Source organism: Pelophylax lessonae, assembly GCF_965119305.1.
Source record: "Pelophylax lessonae genome assembly, chromosome: 4".
Taxonomy (NCBI): domain Eukaryota; kingdom Metazoa; phylum Chordata; class Amphibia; order Anura; family Ranidae; genus Pelophylax; species Pelophylax lessonae.
In genome coordinates this window covers 423,552,183-423,573,531 of record NC_138771.1, presented here as the reverse complement: position 1 = coordinate 423,573,531, position 21,349 = coordinate 423,552,183, and the positions used below count along the sequence as shown (strand labels likewise).

At 38.8% G+C, this 21,349-nt stretch overlaps 1 protein-coding gene across 1 annotated transcript in view; it reads right to left on the bottom strand.

Annotated features, from left to right (window-relative positions):
* Positions 1-301: 301 nt before the first annotated feature.
* LOC309552107 (kinesin-like protein KIF13A) overlaps positions 302-21,349 on the bottom strand; it is a 116,379-nt gene continuing 95,331 nt past the window's right edge. The window contains exons 12-16 of the mRNA XM_082252888.1: positions 18,165-18,253; positions 14,905-15,042; positions 7,894-8,061; positions 6,378-6,528; positions 302-374 (exon numbers count right to left, since the gene is read on the bottom strand). Of these exons, the coding sequence (XP_082109014.1) occupies positions 337-374; positions 6,378-6,528; positions 7,894-8,061; positions 14,905-15,042; positions 18,165-18,253 (584 nt within the window). The 3' untranslated portion in view covers positions 302-336. The remainder of the gene's footprint in view (positions 375-6,377; positions 6,529-7,893; positions 8,062-14,904; positions 15,043-18,164; positions 18,254-21,349) is intronic.

Here is a 21,349-nt window from a genome sequence, read left to right as displayed (position 1 = left end):
ACCGTTATGGGTGGAAATATCAGGCGGTCAATAGTTTCCAAGATGTTGCATTCAACCTTTACATCTGGCACCAACAAAATTGCAAAGTAAAGAGATACTTACATTAGGCAGCTTCCCAGAATAATGCACAACCAAACCCCCTTACCACGCTGCATGCTTTTATGTATTGATTTACAGCAACAGGGCTCACTCTTTAGCTAAAGCCCCAATGAGAATGTGTTCAAATTAAAGTGGCTGTATATTGAAAGACAGTCTAATTATTATTTAAATAGACTTAATTTAATATATTGAAATTATACACCTGAAACACTTGGAGTTTTAGATTTTCATCTTCTCTTACTTCTTTGGGTCTTTTGTTCTAATCTCTGTGATGGCTGAAATCAGAGGTTATGAGAAGTTGAGAAAGAAAGCCATTTTAAAAACACTATTCAAGCTACTAATACACATTTGCAAGCAGTAAGACAAAGAAGTGATAAAAATGTATTGCTGTTTTGTCCCTTAAAATGACAATGGGGTTGACTTACTAAAGGCAAATAAACTGCACTTTGCAAAGGGCAGTTGCACTCTACAGAGCTTAGTAAATGAGGTAAAGCTTCACTTTGCAAAGAGTACCCAATCCTTATGCTGCTAGCATTAGTAAATAGATAGGAAAGTATATCATATTTACTTGTTTTAAACTTTTTTTTTTTACAATTCTTCAGTTACTTCCTGGTTTTGATGCCTAGGCAAATGATGTCATACATCCCAGGAGTCTTCAGGAGAGAAGAGGTTTTCATAGCTAAGCACACCCTCCTGACTCCATATCTAAGCTAAAGGCAGCTGAATTCCAGGAAGTAAATACTACATAAATCTTCTGCACTTACTCAAGATGGTCACGGGCAGAAATGCTAGGGGGTGTTTTCCAATGCAATTTCTCAGCAAAATAAAAGCACGGGGGCATATATGGATGGGTGAGTTTGCGTTGAGTATTAAAAATTGATTCAAGAGTGTTTTTGGTTTGTGGTGCTCAGATGCAGCAAAGTTTCGCTTTAACATAATGGGAAAAGGAGTAAAGTCGAAAAGGGATACACATTTTACAATTGTGATTTGTGTTAAGCAGAGGACGGTTTTCTCTGCTGAAGGCCACCATTTTGTTGAAGCCCAGGGCAGTCACTTCCTTACTGAAAACTCTCCCCCTCTCCTTGGTCACAAAAAATGTCATTTTCTGTAATTAAATTGTGTGCATTTCTAGCCATGATTTTTTCTTGGCTCAGGGGAAGGCTGACAGATGTTTTACAAAGATCAGCCTCATAGTTCTGTACTGCTGAGGGAGATAGGAGAGAATATCAGGGAGATAAGTTAACACTATCCTTGCATGTTTTTAACTCTTTGGTGTCCGCCTGGCAGCAAAGTTTGTCTTGTCACCTCTACTGCTTATCTGTTCTCACTCCCTAATCTGTGTTTCCTCTGCACATTCTTTGATTCCTAATGCTTTTTCCCTTTCCCTCAGCAGCAGGGCTGTCAGCAGAATGACCTTTTAGGCACAATGCTGAAAATAGAGGGTAACAAGACATGTGCAGAGCAGGGTGGATGTTAACCAGTATAGGCACTTATTTTTAATGCTTTACAAACAGTGGGGAAAATAATTATTTGGTCCCCTGCAGATTTTGTTAGTTTGCCCACTTACAGAGAAATGAAGGGTCTATCAGTTTTATCATAGGTGTATTTTAAATAATAGAGACAGAATATCAACCAAAAATCCAGAAAAAAACATGATACACATGTGAAAAATTGAGTTGCAGTTTAGTGAGTAAAATAAGTATTTGACCCCCCCCCCCCAAGGAAAACATGACTTAGTACTTGGTGGAGAAACCCTGGTTGGCAAGCACAGAGGTAAGATGTTTCTTGTAGTTGGTTACCAGTTTACACACTTTTCAGGAGGGATTTTGGTTCACTCCTCTTTACAGATCTCTAAATCCCTAAGGTTTCTTTGCTGTTGCCTGGCATCTCAAAGTTTCAGCTCCCTCCATAAAGTTTCTATAGGATTAAGGTCTGGAAACTGGCTAAGCCACTCTGACTTTAATGTGCTTCTTCTTGAGCCACTCCTTTGTTGCTTTGGCGGTATATTTTAGGTAATTTCCATGCTGGAAGACCCATCCACAACCTATTTTCAGTGTTCTGGCTGAGGGAAGAAGGTTCTCATCCAAGATTTTCTCAATGTGGCAAAGCCGGCCCCACACTTTTCTCATGATCATCTTTACCCCATGAGGCAAAATCTTGCATGGAGTTCCAGACCAAGGGCGATTGATGGCTAATGGCTATTTTGTATTTCTTTTATCTGCGAATAATCACTCCAACAGTTGTCTCCTTCCCACTAAGCTTTTCGCTGATGGTCTTGTAGCCCATTCCAGCCTTGTGCAGGTGTACAATCTTGTCCCTGAGGTCTTTTGACAGCTTTTTGGTCTTGCCCATGATGGTGAGGTATGACTAGAAGAAAGATTCTGTGGACAGGTGTCTTTCATACACATAATGAGTTATTGTTAGGAGCACTTTCTTAAATTGACAGGACTTATCTGTGTACCACATGAGCACATACTGTAGCCAGTCTGGGAGCCAGAATTATTGTTGGTTGGTAGGGGATAAAATACTTATTGTACTCACTGAACTGCAACTCATTTTAAAACATTTGTATCATGTGGATTTGTGGTTGATATTCTGTCTCTATCATTTAAAATACACCTATGATAAAAAAAATTATAGACCCATTATTTCCTTTTAAGTGGGTAAACTTACAAAATCTGCATGGAGTCAAATAATTATTCTCCCCACTGTAGCTATACCTTCAAAAGGGGCCAGTCAGAAGTGATCTACCAGGACTTAATATTCTGACTAAAGTTCCACGTTAAGACTCTTCCAAAAGAAAAAAAATGTTGCTGTAACTGATTAGAAAGTGTTATCTTCAGTTATGCTTCGGTAATGCTAGATACAAAGATCATTTATGCATTTTTTACTTTTTCACAAAGTTCCAATTTAACAAAAATAACTTAATTTTTGATACAGACAACATAACTAATGTCATTTTTAGTATTATAAATTGGGCTTTTAGCAAAATAATGATGATGAATAGGTAAATAGTATATGTATCTATACAGATCTGTGCAGCAGAACTAAAAAGAGATAGCAGTAAAGGAAACAAGTGAGTAATTTCAGTGCAACAGATAAGTGCATCTCAAAAAACTAGAATGGCATAAAGTTTATTTTAGGTTGAAAAACTGCGCTATGCCATTCAAAAGATGTCAACCCTATGAACACCAAATGTAAAAACCATATGTAAAAAGCCGGCTGTATAATAAAGGTGTACACAATGTGAAAGTTACCTAAAACATTGTGGTACTATAACCAATACTTATAGATGTAAAAGTTACCTAAAACATTATCATGGTGAGCAATTTTTATAAAACAAAAAAATAAATATATCAAAATATCAATAGCAATAAGTGTACAAGCTTCTAAAAATCTTCTAATATAAGAGAAAAAGTGCAATAAAGTTTATTTATTTCAGTAATTCAATTCAAAAAGTTAATAATAAAACGTAAAAGTGTAGCGCTAAAAGTAAAAAATGATAAATAGTGTCCAAATGAATAAACAGCTGATAATCACAATACTGTGTATATGAGAAAAAAGGAAAACAATAGTGTCCAAATGAATGAGTCCCATAGAAAACTGGTGTGAAGTCAAATCAATCCGCATGCACAATAATCCAAGGGGGGATTCTTCCCGTGACACCAAGGGTATGTGGAAGAAAGGAACACCTCTGTGATGGGATAATAAAAGCAGCTTACCAGATTTCCATGGCTGCTCAACTTAATGAGTCAGCCTCTCCCAGCTCTTAATCAAGACCACTGAAGATCTGATATTACGTGGATGCTTATTCAGTGACGCCCAGACGAAGTCTATTGAGACGAAACGTTGGCGACTCCAGACGCAACGTCCACACGCCCCTTGCAACTTTCGCCGGCCTTTATTATCTTATTGCCTGGGATAACCTGCGGGACGCCGCACCTCCATCCCTTGGAATACCAATTGATTTGCCTTTTATTCATGCCACATTGTGAGTACCATTTTAAATAAATAAGATTGTATTTTTAAACGGGATCACGCTATGGGCTTCGTTTTCTTTTTCCCTACATATTCATTTATGACTGTTGGAAAATTTTGAGTAAATTTTATCCTGTATTGATCCCTTTACACATCTTGAGAGGTGGTCCATCTGTACTGAATAAGCATCCACGTAATATCAGATCTTCAGTGGTCTTGATTAAGAGCTGGGAGAGGCTGACTCATTAATTTGAGCAGCCATGGAAATCTGGTAAGCTGCTTTTATTATCCCATCACAGAGGTGTTCCTTTCTTCCACATACCCTTGGTGTCACGGGAAGAATCCCCCCTTGGATTATTGTGCATGCGGATTGATTTGACTTCACACCAGTTTTCTATGGGACTCATTCATTTGGATACTATTGTTTTCCTTTTTTCTCATATACACAGTATTGTGATTATCAGCTGTTTATTCATTTGGACACTATTTATCATTTTTTACTTTTAGCGCTACACTTTTACGTTTTATTATTAATTTGAGTCATTGTTGGTTGATTTTGTGTTGGCTGCTGACATTTATCATTATCTCACTTATCACACTAGCGCGGAAATTTTTTTGAATTTTAATTCAAAAAGTTAAAATGTTTATATTATATAGATTCATTGCACACAGAGTGATATATTAAGCATTTCTTTCTTTTAATTTTGATGATTATGGCTTACAGCTAGTAAAAACCCCAAATTCAGTATTTGAGAAAATTAGAATATTACATAAGACCAATTAAAAAAAGGATTTTTAATACAGAAATGTTGGCTTACTGAAAAGTCTGTCCATGTACAGTATAGTATGCACTCAATACTTGGTCGGGGCTCCTTTTGCATGAATTACTGCATCAATGCGGTGTGGCATTGAGGCGATCAGCCTGTCGCACTGCTGAGGTGTTATCAAAGCCCAGGTTGCTTTGCTAGCAACCTTCAGCTCATCTGCATTGTTGGGTCTGGTGTCTCTCATCTTCCTCTTAACAGTACCCCACAGATTCCAAATGAGGTTTAGGTCGGGTGAGTTTGCTGCCCAATCAAGCACAGTGATACCATGATAACCAGGTAGGTATTTGTTTTGGCAGTGTGGGCAGGTGCCAAGTCCTGTGGGAAAATGAAATCCGCATCTTCATCAAGCTGGTCAGCAGAGGGAATTCTAGTGCTCTAGAATTTCCTGGTACAGTGCTGCGCTGACTTTGCACTTAATAAAACACAGTGGACCAACTCCAGCAGATTACATGGCTCCCCAAATCATCACTGACTGTGGAAACTTCACACTGGACCTCATGCAACTTGGATTCTGTGCCTCTCTACCCTTCCTCCAGACTCTGGGACCTTAATTTCCAAATACAATGCAAATTGGACCACTGAGCAACAGTCCAGTCCTTTTTCTTCTTCGCCCAGGTAAGATGCTTCTGATGTCTCCGGTTCAGGAGTAGCTTGTCACAAGGAATGTGACAGTTGTAGCCCATGTCCTGAATACATCTGTGTGTGGTGGCTCTTGAAGAACTAACAGTAGCCATAGTCCACTTCATGTGGATCACCCCCAAATTCTTCAATGGCCTTTGCTTAACAATCCTCTGAAGGCTGTGGTTATCCCTGTTGCTTGTGCACCTTTTTCTACCACACTTTTTCCTTCCACTCAACTTCCATTAATGTGCTTGGATACAGCACTCTGAACAGCCAGCTTCTTTAGCAATGACCTTTTGTGACTTACCCTCCTTGTGGATGGTGTCAATGACTGTCTTCTGGACACTGTCAAGTCAGCAGTCTTCCCCGTGATTGTGTAACCTCCTGAACCAGACTGGGAGACCATTTAAAGGCCTTTACAGGTGGTTTGAGCTAGTTAGAGTGTGACACCATGAGTCTACAATATTAAACATTTTTCACAAAATTCTAATTCTCTGAGATACTGAATTTTTGGTTTTCACTAGCTGTAAGCCACAATCATCAACATTAAAAGAAAGAAAAATGCTTGACATATATCACTCTGTGTGTAATTAATCTATATAATCTATGAGTTTCACTTTTTGAATTGAATTACTTAAATTCACTTTTTTATGATATTCTAATTTTTTGAGATGCACCTGTATATATCCACCAATGTTCAGAGGGTAATGAGCGAGTGAGGTGGCAGCAAGCTAAAAGGAGCTGTATACCTTCTCCAACTGTAGTTCCATCAGTATTTCACATGCAACAACAACTCTTCAGTACGACAAAACCTAACAATGTAATGCAATAGATATGTGTCCATGTATTTACCATCCTGTAGCTGCTTGATCTCTGCTTCCATTTCCTGGTTGCGGGCTGACAGCTGAATTGCATCCTGAATTGTTTCCTCTAGAAGTTTTCGATAACGGTGTTCCTGGGTATCCATCTGTTCTTCCAACATTCCCCGATAAGCATGAAATATCTGGTCACACAAGAATCGGAGTAACATAATGAGCAAAATTCCAACTGTCAATGTATTTTCTGTAGGTCTTGTTGTGGTCATACACATTCGATTTTTTTGCCATGTCAACCTTTTTATTTAGCTTTCATTTCAACAAACAACTGAACAGATTAAGGCAGCCTTTAACCAGTATTCACTACATTCTTTTATCTATATCGTAAAATATTCTAAACTGCAATTTTCAGATATTTATTTGTAAAAAATGTTGAAAACCATTTATCATTTTCCTTCCACTTCATAATTTTGTGCCACTTTGTGTTGGTCTATCAAAAAATCCCAATAAAATACATTTACATTTTTGGTTGTAACATGACAAAATATGGAACATTTCTAGGGGTATGAATACTTTTTCAAGGCACTGTATAATAAAATACTTACATCTGTATATTTAGTAGACAAAAAGGGAGAAAATTAGAAACATTAAAGAGGAAATGGTCAAGAATTACTCCTGACCGTTGTGCACGTCTCATCTGCAACTACATGAAACAATTGGTTGAAGTTATTGCTGCCAAAGGAGGTTCAACCAGTTATTAAATCTAAGGGTTCACATACTTTTTCCACCTGCATTGTGAATGTTTACATGGTGTGTTCAATTAAAACATGGCAACATTTCATTCTTTGTGTGTTATTCGTTTAAGCAGACTGTGATTGTCTATTGTTGTGACTTAGATGATGATGATCAGATCACATTTTATGACCAATTTGTGCAGAAATCCATATCATTCCAAAGGGTTCACATACTTTTTCTTGCAGCTGTATATTGGCTCAAATTGCATTGCACAGACATCACATGTGATGTGCACAGGAATGCGGTGCATTTTTGTGCAAATCACATGCGGTGTTCAGCATGCACCAGTGTGAATCCAGGCTATGTTCCATGAATGACACCTCAAAACAAAACCCAGGCTTAAAAAAAGCAATAGAAAAAAGCAGCGTTTTTTGGCATTTATCAGCGTTTATTGACGTTGGAGTGTTTTTACAGCTGAAAACGCCACTCAAAACCCAATAGTTTTTGGGGTTTTTTTACAGCCAGAAAACGCCCCTGTCAAAAACTGCTGCTAACAGCCTATGTGTGCATGGACACATAAGATAACATGCTGGGGAGTTTACTGGCTGCAGAAAAAAACGTCTGATGCCAAAAACAGCAGCTGTAAAAACGTCCAGTGTGCATGAGGCCTTAGTGTTAATTACATTTTAACATTAAATTGATTGCATTCTTATATCTAGGTTATAGACTGACTGTTTTGTTATTGACCTCTTGGTCAAACAATGTTCCTCAGATGAATGATCACCTGTATCCATTCGGTAAGAGCATGTACCTCATACCTCCAAGATATGCTGCTTTTGAGCATGTGCTTCATCCTTATAAAACTGACAGAGTAATTCCAGATCTTTTTCAGCTTCATTTCTTTCTCTCCTTAGAGCCTCCATCTGTAAAACCAACACCGTCTTCTCGCTTTTCAGTTGCTGCAGTTCCAGCTCAGGTGTCCAGCTCTGATAGAAATAATAACATACATGAATGTTAAAGTAGATAAACCTACTATATTATGCACACAACCTCTGTATTGCCCCCTAACCAAGACTAGCTTTGTAAATATACTAGTAGAATATTGACAAAATCTCATACAAAATACAGCTTTTACCCTCTTATCAATGCATAATATAATTACTCAAATCAATAATAGAAATAAAAGTAAAAATATATTTAAAAAATTATGTGTATATATATATATATATATATATATAATATATACAGTATGTACATACAGTGCAATTTAAAGTAATATATTAATGCTTTAAAATACACAGCTAGGATTCATTGCAAGCCAGGAAGTGACGAATCGCCGTGGCCGCCGAGGGGAGGAAGAGGAAGTAGTTTCTTCTAAACCAGGTAAGTAAAAAAAAAAATTGCTATTATCCATTTGTTTTTCAGGTGACCCCGGGCATGAAGATGGAGGTAAGTTTAATTTTAGGGTGGAACTCCGCTTTAAGAAAAGTGCAGAGAAGAGAGTAAATAACAGTGGGCTGGAAAAGGCACTGTACGGTCACAATGCATATGGGGGATGTCTGCAGGCACTGATGTTAAGATACTGGAAAGTGCAGGGGTGCGTGCAAACTCTATGCTGCTAATTCCTTGTGCTGATTCTGATCCCAATGCTATTGGTGAATTAAAGAAATCACTATTGTACAAGTCTATGGAGCTGTCTAATTTAATTCACAAAATTAAAAATAGAGTAAATACCCTCTACCTGCGCACTCTGGATAAAACCCAACAAAAAGTATAGTGTCAATTAACACGCAATATCTTCAATAAATAGTACATTTGTGAAATTTACAGATCACTGTTAATACAATTGTGGCAAATTATATTAATATCCACGAAATGTAGAGCAGAACAATAGGTCACTGTGGGGTTGATTTTATAAAACTGGGGAGTACAAAACCTGGTGCAGCTCTGCATAAAAACCAGCTTCCAGTTTTTTTTTTGGCAAAGCTTAAAGGATAAGTTCACCTTTTAGAAAAAAAGAATAAATGCACATTTTTTAGCAGGTACAAAAATGTGAATTTATTATTTATTTATTTTGGAGCCTGTAAAGCATTGCATCAGCAATCAGCAGATCGCTGGTGTCATGCAGGTCTGCATCAGATCTGTCAGTGTATCTGTGTGGCCATACAGGCAGGCAGATAAAATCTGACAGGAAAAATCAATGAACTACCACAGCGACATGTTAGTTAATTGAAAACTACAAGCTGACAACCGCAAAGGATGTTGGATCATATAGTTCATTCATATCTAAAACTGTGCATGGCCACGCCGATTTTAAAAAATGACAGCTAGTTCAGGGGGAACTTCTCCCCATACTGCTGCCACAAGGAGAGGGGGGCATCGGGCAGTGGCTGCAGCATTGGGAACATGGTACATGTTCCACCATAAAAATGGGTGGAACATGTAATATGTTCCCAAATGTGAACTTATCCTTTAATTGAACAAGCTGAAGTTAGACACTGATTGGCTACCATCCACAACTGTATCAGATTTTGCACTCTCCACTTTATTGGCCCTTTCACATGGGCTGTCTGATCCGGTCCGCCTGTCAGTTTTTTAAGTAGACTTGATCGGACCCACCATTCACCCCTAAGGATTGGTGGATGTCAGTAGTGCTGATACCCGCCGCTATCTGATCAGATCCTGTCCAAAAATCCAGATGGATGGTGGTCCTATTTTCCATCAGTCTTGCAGATCATATCGGATGAAAATGGACAGGCGGTCTGTTTTCACCTGATCTCCCCATATAGGGGAGAGCTTTGCTAGTCTTCGCTCTGTACAGTTTTCAGAGACAGACCTGTCATCCGCCTGCTCAGCAGGGATTAACGGAGCGATCCTCCGCTGAGCAAGCGGATAGCGTCCCACAGAGGTGCCCGTGTGAAAGAGGCCTAAGTAAATCAACAGGGAGGTAAGCTAGTATACATTTCTCTCCCGAGTAATTGCTGCTAAACTCTGTGAAGCTCCTCTTCAATCAACTTGCTATACTAAAAGAGATAGGCCCACCCAAAAATACATGTTTTATACCTTAAAGTGGTTGTAAACTTCAAACACTGACTTGTACCTATAGGTACTGTAAATATCTTCTAAATGTGTACCGTTTAGGACATATTTCTCTTTCATTCATTGACGGACACATCTCCTTGACTACGTGGGTTTTGCTGCCCCCAACAGAAGTAGGACCACACTTGTATGAAGTACTCAAAACCCATACTTGAGTAAAAGTACAAGTGTTCGATCAAAAAGTGACTTGAGTAGAAGTGGAAGTGCTCTATCAAAAAGTGACTTGAGTAGAAGTACTAAAGTATTCAACATTTTTTGTACTTAAGTATTGCAAGTAGTTTTTTTTTAATTTTGCTACTCAAGTACTGAAAGTAAAAGTACCAGTAGTTTTTAAAAAAAATTGCTACTCAAGTACTGAAAGTAAAAGTACAAGTACTGTGTTATGTAGTTATTAAAGAAAGAAGTCAAAAGTTTGAACATCATATTGTTTTTTATTATTTCAAATGATTAACCTAAAGGACGGTCACAATTCCTTTGGCTGTAAATTTTTGTTAACAAAAACAGATAAAGTATGTCCCTCCCTTTCCCCTTTAAAGCATCGCGCCTTCTCTTCCCTGCATGTTTTTTTCCCTCCAAAATCATGTATAAACCAATGTGATATACAACAATATATTCCAATAATGAAATAAAGAAATAGTGTATGAAATCAAAGTCAATAAAAAGTCCATATATATATATATATATAATTTCATAATGCCATAATACCATATATATGTGACAAAACAAGATGAATATATTTTCAAAGGTGCAGGAATTAAACAGGTGTTATTCCAAATAATAGGTGCAGACTCCCACCACCTTGTGGATTACCCCCTTACCCGGCGGACGTAGGTAAGTGCAAAATAATATCCAAATTGTCTCTTCCAGTGAAACAAAACTGCAAAACCTGTGCTCTCAACTTCCAGTGAAAAAATCTAAATCAGCCTCTTACCAGAAAAAAGGTCTATGTACGCTTGTGACTCTCCTTGGTTGGGAGGTTCTCTTTCCCCTTAACAGCAGATATGTAGACTATTTTATTTATACATACAGTAGCATTTATTTTCGTATGCGCTGATTTACACATGACATTATACACATTTTTTTGAACTTCATGAAACCTGCCATCTACTGTTCTGGCAGTGGTCATTTTTATAATTGTAATGAGTAACTATGCAGCACAAAAAAAAAAATATCGGAGTAGAAGTATTGAAATCATCGAAAAAATGTAGTGAAGTAAAAGTGGAAGTAGGAGAAAATAAATTGTACTCCAGGAAAGTACAGATACCGCCTTTCGGTACTTAAGTACAGTAGTGAAGTAGTTCTACTTAGTTACTATACATCTCTGAGTAGGACACTAGGCAGGAAAGAACTTGACTACGCCTATGGGGCAGTCCCTGGGTGTATACTTCCACTCTCTGCTATAGTTTCTGCCTAGTTAGGAGTAAGGACCTAGTTTCTTGCTGGGATCTCTTACCCTAGCAATTTTTTCTACCTAAACATCCCAATATGTCAACCATCAGCGCTTTCTCCACTCTGCCGTGGGGGAGGAGCATTATCAGTTTGTGGGGTTACCCTTTGGTCTCGCCTCCGCTCCTCGGGTCTTCACAAAAGTATTGGCCCCAGTGCTAGCATTGCTGCGTCAGCGGGGGATAGTGGTACTGGGGTATCTGGACGATCTGCTTTTACGAGCAGAGTCTTCGACTGTTCTAGAGATTCGGTTGGATTCTGAATCTTCAGAAGTCTGCTCTGGTTCCGTCCACAAAAAAAATGTACCATATAAATCATATGTTACAAAGGTGCGCTAATATAAAACAAAAGAACAAAAACTGTCCATAATATGAAAACAGTTGAGATCAACAACTGAAAAGTCTTTACATCCAAAAGAGAGTGTTCTCAAATAAAAGGAAAACCAACTGATGAATGGTAGGTGTTCTTTTGTTTTATATTAGCGCACCTTTGTAACATATGATTTATATGGTACATTTTTTTTATGCATTTCTAATTTTTCACAGTGCTGCTTTTACACTTAAGTTATTGGTTTGCGCACCTTTTTCTTCATTCACATTTATGTTTAGTCCCTTGGAAGTATTTTTTTTCTTGCTGTTCCCAGTCCCACCCCTGAGCAGCTGTGTCCATCAATGAACGAAAGAGAAAATGGAATTTTTGACTTACTGTAAAATCCATTTCTCTGATGTTCATTGATGGACACGGCACCCACCCCTCTATGGAGCTTGGGTTTATTCTTCTGACACTGCTTGTAACAAAGCAGAGAGAGGGAGTATACACCCTGGGACTGCCCCATATGCGTAGTCAAGTTCTTTCCTGCCTAGTGTCCTACTCCCGTAGGGGACAGCATAACCCACATTGTCAAGAAGATGAGGAGCTGTGTCCGTCAATGAACATCAGAGAAATTGATTTTACGGTAAGTCAAAAATCCAATTTTCGTATATATGCAGCCAACGACGTCATTGGCGCATGCACTCTGAAGGAACAGCCCCCTAGGCCTTTCCTTCAGAATCCTGTGCTGTAAACGGTAGCTCCTGTACGCATGCATGGAAGTGACGTTGCAGCAGCTTTGGCCAGTCAGCCAGAGTCTGTGAACCCAGAAGGAAGACGGGTGAAGATGGAAGTGGCCTCCTGCGATGAGGGCACATCGCTGGAATGCTGCTTTTTTAGTATGCGATGCATACTAGCACATTATGGCTTTACCTCGCAGGTCAGCAAAAAAAAAAGGCACCCAGCAGTTTACAACCAAAAAAACAAAACAAAAAGGAGAAGCGCTCTAAGTGTAGACAGTTTAATAATACATAAGAAGCAATGTGTGTGGTAACTCACAAGACATAAGTGAAAGTCAGGCTGTGTAACATCATCAGATCTTTAAAACATCCTCTGGGGGGAGGGAGGTGGTGATGTCCAATCCAAAGCGCCGTCCGTGGCCGAGTAGATGTTTAATGGGAGGAATATGCTAACATATGTTAGCAGTTTACAACCGCTTTTGACCTCGTGTACACAAATGTAATTAAAATGTCACCTGTTAACGCTGAACCTTGCTTCAAAAAGCTGGCAGAAAGTTCCAGTATAAAAAATGCATGTAAAAATAAGTAAAGTATGCATGTTTATACAAACACAACATTCATTCTAGTGGCTAAAAGTATCACTTATTCTAGCCACAAGAATGCACATGTTGTTAACACGTGTTAAATGCATGTGCTTACGTGATTCCAGAATAGACACCCTGGAACATGAGACTGACATTTTTTTTTACAGATTTGTATGCAGTACTAGAATATGCTTCTAAACACTGTTGTGTACTGTACATGGCTATCATAGATCTGTGTTCAGATTTAGAAAAAAAACGCTATATGGATCTAAAGAAGGAATTTAGATTCATGCATGAGCCTTTTAATGACAGCCCTGTGTTAACTGGGATTGTAATTGTGTTCAACCATCAGCAATGACAGACATTTTTCTGTTATGACAAGTTTCCTTTAAAAATGTGAACATAAAAAAATATATGACCCCAATACCATTATCTTTTTTTCTCCAAACAGAAATGTTTAAATGCATTGAAGCCACAATTAGCCTTCCTCAATGAACATCTGAGCAAAACAAAACTGCAGTTTTCTGTCTAGTTCTGTGTTGTGTACCCTCCATTTAATGCTCAGTGTGTGTAGGTAAGGCTGCAGTGGGCCCACACAGCAATGCAGTCACACAATGACCAAAATTGCCATAGTCTGAGCGTCTGTAGGGCTTTTTCTACGCAGTGGTAAACTGGTATTTTATTTTCTCTCCTGAACATGTTTTAACAATGGTTAAAATGTGCTATAAATTCCAGATTCTGCTGCTCCTCGAATGTAACGTCAGTGAAATCTTTACAGGCATCTTGTTCACAGATGCATCATGCTGAGCTAGTGTACTAAATTCCCGAAGCTGTGCATATCTCCATAACAAAGCTGTCTTTTGTTTCTACAAAAATGATTAATATTAGCCTTAAGCTGATGACAGTGTTGGCACAACAATGGAAGAGAGATAATCTTTAACAATAGGCTTGTAATATGCAATTTGCATAACACTAAAGCAGAACTGTGGGGAAATGACTAAATGTACATAAAATATATGAGATATGATGTGCCTGACAAAAATGTAGTTTTGTTCTGCCATTCTCTTAGTCCAGTACAGCCTATCAGGCATCACATGCCTTTGACCTTAATTTACTTCATTGCAGTTAAGCACTACCGTTTAGTCAAGGACCAACTTCAGCCTCGCATTGAAGGAACAGCAGCTCAGTGATATCGTCCATTTCTCCAACAGTCTTAGATTTATTGTGAAGATTGCAGGAGGCTAATATAAGTGACCCTAATAATATTAGGTTGCACCTAATGCACTAGCTAGAGACCTAACTGGTATTTTGGGGGAACTAAAAGTGCTGGGAAGTCAAAATCGGGGTGCAAAAAATATAAATTTAAATCAAAGCACTAGAAAGAAAACGTACCCACCTAAACCCATTCTTTTTATAATATTTATTTCTGATATACATTACACATATGATGGTGCCCACTTACTGACATTTTGAAAGCTTAAAAGTATACTGAAACATACCATTTGCTTCCAAACAGTGCATGCATACAGTAGGGAATGGGATCAAGGTAAACTGAATTTTTTTTAATTTCTGAAGGTTACAATGTTTTATACAACAGAAGTTACACTTAATCATTTTCTGTAATATCATGATTCTGTAATGATTGACTAACCTCTTGTGTGTACCCATCTTGCTCCAGAACTGTCATTTCTTTATGAATCAGAGCTTTGTGCTGTTTTTTCAGCCATTCCCTCCTTGCCCGTGCCATGGAAAACTCTAGCTCTATTCCCAGACATTCTGATGTTGGTTTCTGCCATAAAAAAAAAAAAATATATATATATATATATATATATATATATATATATATATATATATATATATATATATATTTTAGTATATCTTTTCATGTGACAACACTGAAGAAATGACACTTTGCTACAATGTAAAGAAGGGAGTGTACATTAGTGAGTGTACAGTCATTGATTTCTACACCGCTGGCAACAAAAGTGAGTACACCCCTAAGTGAAAATGTCAAAATTGGGCCCAGTTAGTCATTTCCCCTCCCTGGTGTCATGTTACTCATTAGTGTTACAAGGTCTCAGGTATTAATGGGGAGCAGGTGTGTTAAATTTGGTGTTATTGCTCTCACTCTCTCATACTGGTCACTGGAAGTTCAACATGGCACCTTATGGCAAAGAACTCTCTGAGGATCTGAAAAAAAGAATTGTTGCTCTACATAAAGATGGCCTAGGCTATAAAAAGATTGCCAAGACCCTGAAACTGAGCTGCAGCACGGTGGCCAAGACCATACAGCGGTTTAACAGGAAAGGTTCCACTCAGAACAAGCCTCCCCATGGTCGACCAAAGAAGTTGAGTGCACATGCTCAGCATCATATACAGAGGTTATCTTTGGTAAATAGACAAGTACTGCCAGCATTGCTGAAGAGATTTAAGGGGTGGGGGGTCAGCCAGTGCTCAGACTATAAGCCAGTTTGCTGAATTCATTCAGACTAAGGACATGGATTACCGGAACCATGTCCTGTGGTCTGATAAGACCAAGATAAACTTATTTGGTTCAGGTGGTGTCAAGCATGTGTGGCAGCAACCAGGTGAGGAGTACAAAGACAAGTGTGCCTTGCATACAGTCAAGCATGGTGATGGGAGTGTCATGGTCTGGGGCTTCATGTGTGCTGCCAGCACTGGGGAGCTACAGTTCATTGAGGGAACCATGAATGCCAACATGTACTGTGACATACTGAAGCAGAGCATGATCCCCCCCTTTGGAGACTGGGCCACAGGGCAGTATTCCAACATAATAATGACCCCAAACACACCTCCTAGACGACCACTGCCTTGCTAAAGAAGCTGAGGGTAAAGGTGATGGACTGGCCAAGTATTTCTCCAGACCTAAACCCTATTGAGCATCTGTGGGGCATCCTCAAATGGAAGGTGGAGGAGCGCAAGGTACCTAAAATCCACCAGCTCCGTGATGTCGACCTGGAGGAGTGGAAGAGGACTCCAGTGGCAATCTGTGAAGCTCTGGTGAACTCCATGCCAAAGAGGGTTAAGGCAGTGCTGGAAAATAATGGTGGCCCCACAAAATATTGACACTTTGTGCCCAATTTAGACATGTTCTATTAGTGGTGTACTCACTTTTGTTGCCAGCAGTTTAGACAATAATGGCTGTGTGTTGAGTTATTTTGAGAGGACAGCAAATTTAAACTGTTATATAAGCTGTACACTCACTACTTTACATTGTAGCAAAGTGTCATTTCTTCAGTGTTGTCACGTAAAAAGCTATAATAAAATATTTACAAAAATGTTACCGGTGTGCTCACTTTTGTGAGATACTGTATATATTTTTTACAAATAAACATTTAATATAGCCCTGGCCAAAAGTTTTTAGAATGACACAAATATTAATTTTCACAAAGTCTGCTGCTTCAGTGTTTTTAGATCTTTTTGTCTGATGTTACTATGGTATGGTACAAGTTTATGCAAAGGGTCAATATTTCCAGTGTTGACTCTTCTTTTTCAAGACCTTTTCAATTTGCTCTGGCACGCTGTCCATCAACTTCTGAGCCACATCCTGACTGATGGCAGTCCATTCTTAATGCTTGGAGTTTGTCAGAAATTGTTTTTTTTTTTTTCTCTTCACCCACCTCTTGATTATTGACCACAAGTTCTGAATGGGAATAAGGTCTGGGGAGTTTCCTGGCCATGGACTCCAAATTTTGCAGTTTTGTTCCCCAAGCCACTTAGTTATCACTTTTGCCTTTTGGCAAGGTGCTCCATCATGCTGGAAAATGCATTGTTCTTCAGCAAACTGTTCTTGAATGATTGGGAGAAGTTGCTCTTGGAGGATGTTTTTGTACCATTCTTTATTCATGGCTGTGTTCGTAGGCAAAATTGTGAGTAAGCCCACTCCCCTGGCTGAGAAGTAACCCCACACATGAATGGTCTCAGGATGATTTACTGTTGGCATGACACAGGACTGATTGATGATAGCATTCACCTTTTCTTCTCCGGACAAGTTTTTTTTCAGATGCCCCAAACAATCGGAAAGGGGAAACATCAGAGAAAATGACTCTACCCCAGTCCTTAGCAGTCCAATCCCTGTACCTTTTGCAGAATATCAGTCTATCCCTGATGCTTTTCCTGGAGAGAAGTGGCTTCTTTGCTGCCCTTCTTGACATCAGGCTATTCTCCAAAAGTCTTCGCCTCACTGTGTGTGCAGATGCACTCATACCTGCCTGTTGCCATTCCTGAGCAAGCTCTGCACTAGTGGTGCCCCAATCCCACAGCTGAATCAACTGTAGGAGACAGTCCTGGTGCTTTGTGGACTTTCTTGGGCACCTTGAAGCCTTATTCACAACAATTGAACCTCTCTTCTTGAAGTTCTTGATTGATGATCTCATAAATGGTTGATTTAGGTGTAATCTTAGTAGCAGCAATATCCTTACCTGTGAATCTCTTTTTGGTTAATGGTTAATAGAGGAAGAACAATAATTTTAAGCACCACCCTCCTTTAAAGTTCCCAGCATTACAGAGTGATTTCCAATCGTATCCTCATCAACACTGACACTTGTGTTAACGAGAGAATCACTGACATGATGTCAGCAGGTCCTTTTGTGACAGGGCTGAAATGCAGTGGAAATGGGTTTTTTTTGGGGGGGATTAAGTTCATTTTTATGGCAAAGAAAGACTTTGCAATTAATTGCAATTCATTGGATCACTCTTCATAACATTCTGGAGTATATGCAAATTGCCATCATAAAAACTGAGGCAGCAGACTTTGTGAAAATTATTATTTGTGTCATTCTCAAAACGTTTGGCCACGACTGTAATATAGATTTTCTAAAGAGAAAGAACAGCAGAAGCTGTTTTCCTTCACACTTTGTCTTTGACTGAAATTTGGCACTAGAAATGTACCTTGTTAGTGGCCGTCTGTTCATTGTAGTAATGTCTGCAACTGGATTTTTCTGTTCCATCTTCACTGTTCTTGATTGAATTTTTCTCCCCTGGTCAAGATTTTTACAAAACTATCAGTTGGATTTAATGACATATGAGTCAAGTAGAAGCAATTTGTACCTCAATACAAGTATGATTAGCTGGTAGTTCCAGTTTTCCTCCAAGGTATCTCTGTTATGTAACAAGATGATTGACAAATGTAATTCAGATTGCACATGTATTATGGTAATCAGTGGGTGTGTTGGAATACACAAGCAACACCGACACACTCAACAGGTTTTTCTCAACTGAAAATGAGATCAGATTTGTTCCAAGCATGTATATCTTTATTGAGTACAGCTTTGGTATTACAAGTACATCATATATGTACTGTACTGTGCAAAAGTTTTAGGCAGGTGTGAAGAAATGATGTAAAGTAAGAAGGCTTTTAAAATATGTATTTTAATTGTTTATTTTTATTAATTTACAAAATGAAAAGTGAGCGAACAGAGGAAAAATATAAATCAAATCAATATTTGGTGTTACTACCCTTTGGCTTCCAACCAGCATAAATACTTCTAGGTACACTTGTACACAGTTTTTGTAGGAACTCGGCAGGTAGGTTATTGGTTTTTGGAGTAGTAACCACAGATCTTCTGTGGATGTAGGCTGCCTCAAATCCTTCTGTCTCTTCATGTACATAACCCCTGACAGACTCGAAGATGTTGAGATCAGGGCTCACTGGGGGGTCAAACCATCACTTCCAGGACTCCTTGTCCTTCTTTATGCTAATGATAATTCTAAATTACATTGGCTGCATGTTTGGGGTCACTGTCCTGCTGCAAAATAAATTTGGGGCCAATCACATGCCCTTTTGATGGTATGGCATGATGGATAAGTATCTCCTTGTGTTTCTCAGCATTGAGGACACCATTGATCAGGCAATGTTGAAGGGACCCTATATACAGTACAGGGTAATTTAATGCAGCAGATAAAAAAAACACATCATGCTTACTTCCCTTTGACATGGAAAGATGTCCAGCAGTGCCATCAGCACAGAACTGGTGGAAACCAGTGGGACCCATGTACATCCATCTACCGTCTGAAGAAATCTGGCCAGAAGTGGTGTGCATGGAGGAATTTAAGCCAAAAATCCATACCTCTGATGCAAAAACAAGGCTAAGTGACTCAACTATGCATGAAAACATAGGAACTGAGGTGCAGAAAAATGGCAGCAGGGGTTCTGGATTGATGAGTCAAAATTTGAAATATTTGGCTGTAGCAGGAGACAGTTTTTTTCACCAAAGGGCTGGAGAGCGGTACAATAATGAATGTCTGCAGGCAACAGTGAAGCATGGTGGAGGTTCCTTGCAAGTTTGGGGGTACATTTCTGCTAATATAATTGGATAGTAGTATAGTCAGGGTCAATGGTTTCCTCAAAGCTGAGAAATACAGGCATCGAGCCCTGATCTCAACATCATTGAGTCTGTCTGGAATTACATGAAGAGACAAAAGGATCTGAGAAAGCCTACATCCACAGAAAATCTGTGGTTACTTCTCCAAAATGTTTGGAACAACCTACCTGCCGAGTTCCTACAAAAACTGTGTACAAGTGTGCCTAGAAGTATTGATGCTGGTTTGAAGCCAAAGGGTAGTCACACCAAATATTGATTTGATTTATATTTTTCTTCTGTTCGCTCAGAAGGGTCTGAGGATGCCTACATCCACAGAAGATCTGTGTTTACTTCTCCAAAATGTTTAGAACAGCTTACCTGCCGAGTTTCTTCAAAAACTGTGTACAAGTGTATCTAGAACAATTGATGCTGTGTTTTATCAGGTTGTGTATTGGAAAGCATTATCATTTTTATAAGTTAGTCCCTAGGTATTTCAGAACCCAGCTATGCAAGTCAGTTCTTGAAGAATTTCTCAGTGCAGAGAGATTCTGTCTCAGTGCATTGATTTTATATATGAACATTAGGTGACATAAAATGGCCTGGAGATCTTCCAGTTTGGGAGAGGAGGGGGTGGCTAGCAGATCAGCAATGTGTGTCAAAAAACAGACAGGAGATGCATCTGCTTTAAATTTGCTTCATTAACAACAAACACATAATGCGGCAAAAATAGGTCCAATAGGAATAGTTATCAACATGGATCAAGTAATACTTCCATGTAGCTACTTCTACCTAAAGTGGAAAAAACATTGCCAGTAAGTAGTCTTTTTGGTAGAAAATGATTTGTACTGTACATTTCTTCTGCCAAAAATGTCTTGCTTTGGTAGAGATTTATTACTTTGTATACACCCTCAGCCCACTTCCAGCATCTGGAAGCAGGATGATGGAACTCCAGCAAGCGTGTGTAGGAGATGCATCATAATTGGCCACCCAATAGCCAAGGAAGACACTAATGCAGAAGAAGCAAAGGAGAAAATGCCAGCACTGGAAAAGAACAAACCCAAAGATAAGGCTACTATAATGTGCAGGGATGTACAGCTGCCACTGCCTTTTCCTATTTTCCTTTAGACTTACCAAAACCATATAATATGAGGTCAAACCTAAACACTTTCAATTTGTATGCAATCTGGCAGGCCCTTGCACTACATAGAAAAGGTAAATCTGAAGGAAAAAGTCTTCAGAAAATCTTATAGTGTGTATGGCCTTTTAGGCTGCATTTTGTTTTGTGCAATATGTGCTAAAATGCCACACACATACACCTCTATGGAATTAGGAGAATTTATATCTTGTCCAAGATTTTTACAGACTGAATTCATGTATGTCTATCAGTGGAAGCAGCTATGGAAGATATATTATGAACCAAAAACTTCCCTTGTGGGATACATATTTAAAATACAATAAAACACAAGAGTACCTGCTATAGTGATAGATAATGAAGCATATCAAGAACCACTTAGCCAGGGAAAACAAAATGGCTGCTGATGCTAGTGACAAAATGATTTTACACGACTACTAAGTTGACTCCAGGCATCTGATGTGTAATCTACCATATCAACAGTATTTAGCAAATAGAACAGATACAGTAATACATATTCGGAAATCAAAATCTATGGAAGGTCTACAGTGACATTATTACAGTCCAACAAGTAGCTGATATTGTTTTCTGGATGTTTGAATAAAAGACATATAACTTTTATATGAAGGTGTGCTGGTGAA